The sequence below is a fragment of the Urtica dioica genome, chromosome 4 (genome assembly GCF_054948205.1).
Source record: "Urtica dioica subsp. dioica isolate 48M chromosome 4, U.dioica_male_clone48M_v1_H2, whole genome shotgun sequence".
Lineage (NCBI taxonomy): Eukaryota > Viridiplantae > Streptophyta > Magnoliopsida > Rosales > Urticaceae > Urtica > Urtica dioica.
In genome coordinates, this window is record NC_142759.1 from 48,786,720 (window position 1) to 48,791,494 (window position 4,775).

At 39.6% G+C, this 4,775-nt stretch overlaps 1 protein-coding gene across 1 annotated transcript; it reads right to left on the minus strand.

Annotated features, from left to right (window-relative positions):
• Positions 1–843: 843 nt before the first annotated feature.
• Positions 844–4,479, minus strand: LOC149401786 (5'-3' exonuclease family protein). Its single transcript, XM_089611024.1, has 8 exons — positions 4,171–4,479; positions 3,636–3,812; positions 3,130–3,300; positions 2,839–3,020; positions 2,519–2,759; positions 2,272–2,407; positions 1,497–1,972; positions 844–1,404 (listed from the first exon to the last, which is right to left on the minus strand). The coding sequence occupies exons 1-8, from the start codon at positions 4,363–4,365 to the stop codon at positions 1,150–1,152; spliced, it is 1,833 nt and encodes a 610-aa protein (XP_089467150.1). The 5' UTR covers positions 4,366–4,479; the 3' UTR covers positions 844–1,149.
• Positions 4,480–4,775: the final 296 nt, after the last annotated feature.

The window sequence follows — 4,775 nt, forward strand, 5'->3', positions numbered from 1 at the left end:
CGCGAACTCCTGGAGAGTCACGGTCTGTCCCTTCTTCTTCTTCGACGGTTTCGTCGCCACCGCCGCGTTTAGGGTTAGGAAATTGGAGACGGATTCGGACTCGTTGTGTTGCTTCAGGAGCTCCGCTTTGTTCTCTTCCGCCTCCAGGGCCCTCAGAGATGTAGAGGCCGACTACCACGCTGTCGAGGCCCGACTTGAGGCCACCTTGGTCGCACAGATCGTCGCCACGAACAGGGCGCTAGAGGCGGTGAGGCGGCGTCCTTGTCGGCGGAGCTTCTGCTGCATTTTGCGGCGTCCTTCTCGGCGGAGCTTCTGGTGCACGAACAGGGCTCTAACCGATTCTTGAAGAGAGAAGTGGTGAGCGAGAAGTTGTGGGGGCATTTTGGGTAACCGAATTTCATGTTGGCTATTGTTTAAAATAAATGAATAGATTGGCTATAATTTTAAATCCCCTTTCTAAATAGGCTAATCGCTAACAAATCTCTTTTTTTAAAGATATGTAAAATTTTAATTTTATTTGACAAAACTTTCTAGATATAATATACGTATATGATTTTTATTCGAGTTATAAAATCATTTGTCGAGAATTATAATCCGAAAAAACCAACCCGATTATTTTCGGGTTGGTTTTGTTTGGTTTTACCTTTCAATCGGGTTGATTTGGGTTTTAAAATTAAAAAATTAGTTATAGCGGTTCGAGTTGGTAGAACATGAAAAAACCAACTAACCCAACCCGATTACTCCCCTAACCAAATCTAAGGAGTGATTCAGAGATTCTAAATTAAATGGAATGTCAGAACTCAGAAGAAGGTATAATATCTAGATTCTAGAACACTATATGAATTGAAGAAACAAATAATAATAATAATTTGGCGAGCACTAATTACATACAAATGTTATCACGGCACCAAAACTACAAGCGATCTAGGCAACAAAGATGTCAGATATCAAGAAAACGAAAAACATGACATCATTCGCCGATACACTACTCTTCACAGATTCAGATCCATTGTAAAACTGGATCAAAACTATACACACCAAAAGAAGTTCTCAAGGATTTTTTTTTACCAGTTTGGGCTCATGGGAATGAAAAACTAATTACATTTTTCTAAATCTTTAAGGGTCAAGGCCAAAGTGGTAAAAATAAGCTTAATCAAATAAAAGACGACGTCTTACAGACTTGAGCAATTTTGGTGATGATACTTTTCTCTTCCCCTTCGACGATCCTTCAATCCGATTACAAATAAGATCCTTGACTGAATCTTCTTTGCGTCCGATTTTGGTCGACTGATAAAATTTGGTAATATTCAACTGGACACCCTTGGACTTTGGTGTCACTGACTCTGCTTCGGTCCCATCAGATTTTGGGCTTGGAATCTTCCGTCTCTTTGATTCTTTAAGTTCCTAAAAGTTTTCATGAAAAAGTGGGTAAAAGTCATCTAAAGGGTTATAAATCAAGGGGTCAAAATGCAATAGAGATTGATAAATGAATGTACCTTTTCACGCAAAAACCTGTTGGCTTCTTCTGGAAAAGCGGCGTGAACGAGTTCACAATTCTCATCGGTCAACAAAACATGACATCCATTGTCCACGTGGACTTGAGGCACATCGACTTCGTTCAATAAATCAATAGCTACGTCTGTTTCTATTACGTCTCGTTGGGAATCAGAATCTTCAGAAGGCCTCATTTGGAAAGAGCTACCGGCCATGGCAGGGACGGCCTTTTTCCACTTGACCACATAAAACTTGTGCCCGAATCTTATCTTCACCCGAGCTATAGAGTCGAAGTTATATTGACCATACATTAGGGTTTCGACTGGCCTAACAGACATTTCTCTCAAGAAAATCGTGGACATCATCGGTAATATTCTTTGCCGAATGTAAGATGGTTCCCATCGCTGATGAAAAGTCAAGAAGTCGATTATCAGCTCAGTTTTCGGGCTTTCCCACGATATACGTGGCCCGTCACTTCCTGAAAAAGAAAAGGAAAAAAAAAAATCAAACTTTAATACTGAACCATGATGGAAAAAATAAAAATATCACTTCCCAACTAAAACCAGGTATGATTAGAGCCCCTAATCCGGCCTAACCAAAAATGAAGGTTGAAGCAAGGAATAAAAACTGCACACAAATTTATATTGGTCCACTCTCAATGTGAGATCGAAAACCGGGAAATAATGTTTGGGTATAATTAGGTTGATCCGGGTGAAGCCTCTGTGTAAGGTCTTCATAATGTATAAACCAAAGTTAGTCAAAGTCTCGTCAATGTACCGGTGAATGAACCATGGTTGTCGCGGAGGTACATTTCAACAATCTCGTCGTTTGGAAAGTTCAGCTCCGTCGATATCTTGGTGCAAACTTTTGTGAACCAGCACTCTGTTTTTTTCCGCTCCTTTTCTTTCCGAGCCTGTCGCATTCAAAATACTCTCGATAAAAAAAATAAAAAAAAATTTAAAAAACAGATCTAAAACTATTTTAAAGGATGGAATGATGAGACGGAAAAAGTTTGCGTGCGTACCGAATCACAAGACGTACAATCACATTTAAACCCTTCTGGCTTTTCCTGGCAACCACCTTTTGTAACCGAGCAATTTCCACAAGAATTCTTGAGATGGTCTCTCTTGCTACCGGGATGCCCACAGAAAGAACAATGAGAAGGTTTCTTCTTTGCCATTATTCCTTCTAGAGACGGTACAAACTCATCAACCGATTCGATGTCACGCCGAAATGAAGATTCTACATCGCCCATTTCAAATAACCTGTACACAACATGTCATTGTTCAATACAACACGTTTAAAGCAACAGGGAGCTAGAGCGACCCGGTAGTTTTCTCTTACCTATCGATGATTTCATCTTCGCCAAAAGTTTGGACAAAACGAACCGCAGTTTCAGGCCCAATGCCCGGCACTCCATTCAGATCGTGGTCATTACCGGCTAATAGACCGACCGCAATCAATTGGTTCCGCTTTAAACCGAGACCAGCTTCAATATCAGACATAAAGTAGCATTCAAACGGCTCCTGAGCAAAATTAAAACATGATACAGTCATTTAAAATATATTATGCTCTTCTTCTGATAATGAATCTCAATCCTTAATTTACTATGAGAAATGCATCACTGTCACTTACTTTGGTGTTGGGTCTAAAGGCTTTTATCACACAGGTTGCACCGAAGAGAAATGCATCGCTGTCTGATGTGATACAAGCATGAACGTGACCTTCACGGTTTAGCTGGGCACAAAGCGCTTCAGCTTCTCCATTTGCTTGCAGAACTGGCATACCGAAAAGCTCAAGCAGTTCCTATTGAGTCACTATCAGTAACTAACAAGAGAAAAAATAATTTGACCACACGTACAAATAAAATTGAAAAACAAAACAATGAGATTTAAACTAGAAAAAGGATCGTAGTATATTCAAATTTTAAGATAACAGAACTATGTATCACTCAGAGACTAAGCTCATTTTATTCGACCGTCTTAATATCAAGGATTTGGCCTTGATATTTCTAGAACAGAACACCTGTGATGTGGCAACCACAACACTTATTTTCATGAAATTCGCAATCCCCGTTTACTATTTTTTTCTCTTTTTCTTTTTCAACTAGTTGTGATTATCAAAATTAAGAAATTACCCACCACGCATTCTTGAACCAACTTCGTGAACACAGCGTTTCTCTCGACAGAAACGCCTTCTTCTGAATCGGGAAAGCTCGATAAGTCAACGCCGGAATTCCGGTAGAACCTTGCAAGCCTTGCTCGGGACTTCAACAGCGATGGCGTACCATCTTTCACAAACACCGGGTACGCTCCGAACTGAAAAAAAAAAAAAAAAAAAAAAAAAAAAAAAAAAACCCCACCCCGAATGGATACACGCATCAACCATGCGACTAAAAAAACTCAAAATTCTTATAAAAATGTAATTGATGTATGAGAGTCTTTTGGGCAAGCTCTCATTTTGTGTAGTTTAGTTAGTTAATTTATAAATCATAAACCTTCAATCACTACCCAGTTTAGTTCATTTCAAGAAATACACCATCTTTAAAAGACCTAGGCTTGCCAATACCCAGTTCAATTTAGTCAATAAAATAACCTAGAAACGGAATATTCCTCAACCTAGTCGCAAATTTTCGCGGGAAAAAGTAGAAAAAAGGAGGGAACGAGCAAACCATACCTTGGCGAAGAGATTGATGGTACGGAAGAAGATGAGCCTTAGGTGAGGCTTCCTAGCGAATGATTTGAGAGCGGTCTCGTGTTGAACGATCCAAAACGAGAGGTCTATCGCGACTCGCTTGTCCCTCAAGAAATCGAAGCCTTCGTCCCGGGCGTAGGGTTTGAGCATGTCCCAGAATTTGCCTCCAAGCCCCATCCTTTGTTGGGTTTTGCAACGGCGGGTCTAAAACGACGGAAATTTACGAGCCACGAAGAAGAAAGTGATTTTCGCTGCACATTGTTCTTGTTAATACTAAATACAGAGAGAGAGAGAGAGGGGCTGTGAAGAAAGAGAAGGAAAAAAAAAAATAAAAATAAAGTACAAAGTAAGAAAGAAGATGAATAGTAAAACGCGGTCGTTTGGGTTATGAAAGTGTCTTTAATTAATCGGAACGTTATATTTGTTCCCGACCCAAAATGAAAGTGTGGCCCAATCAACCTAAGTACATAAACAAAACTCTTCCGAGCAAAATAAGTAGGGTAGGGATTATTTCTAACCCATGACTTCTCCACAATTTTATACCAAAATTTAATATGTCAAAATTAATTTAAAATATGATTTTTTTT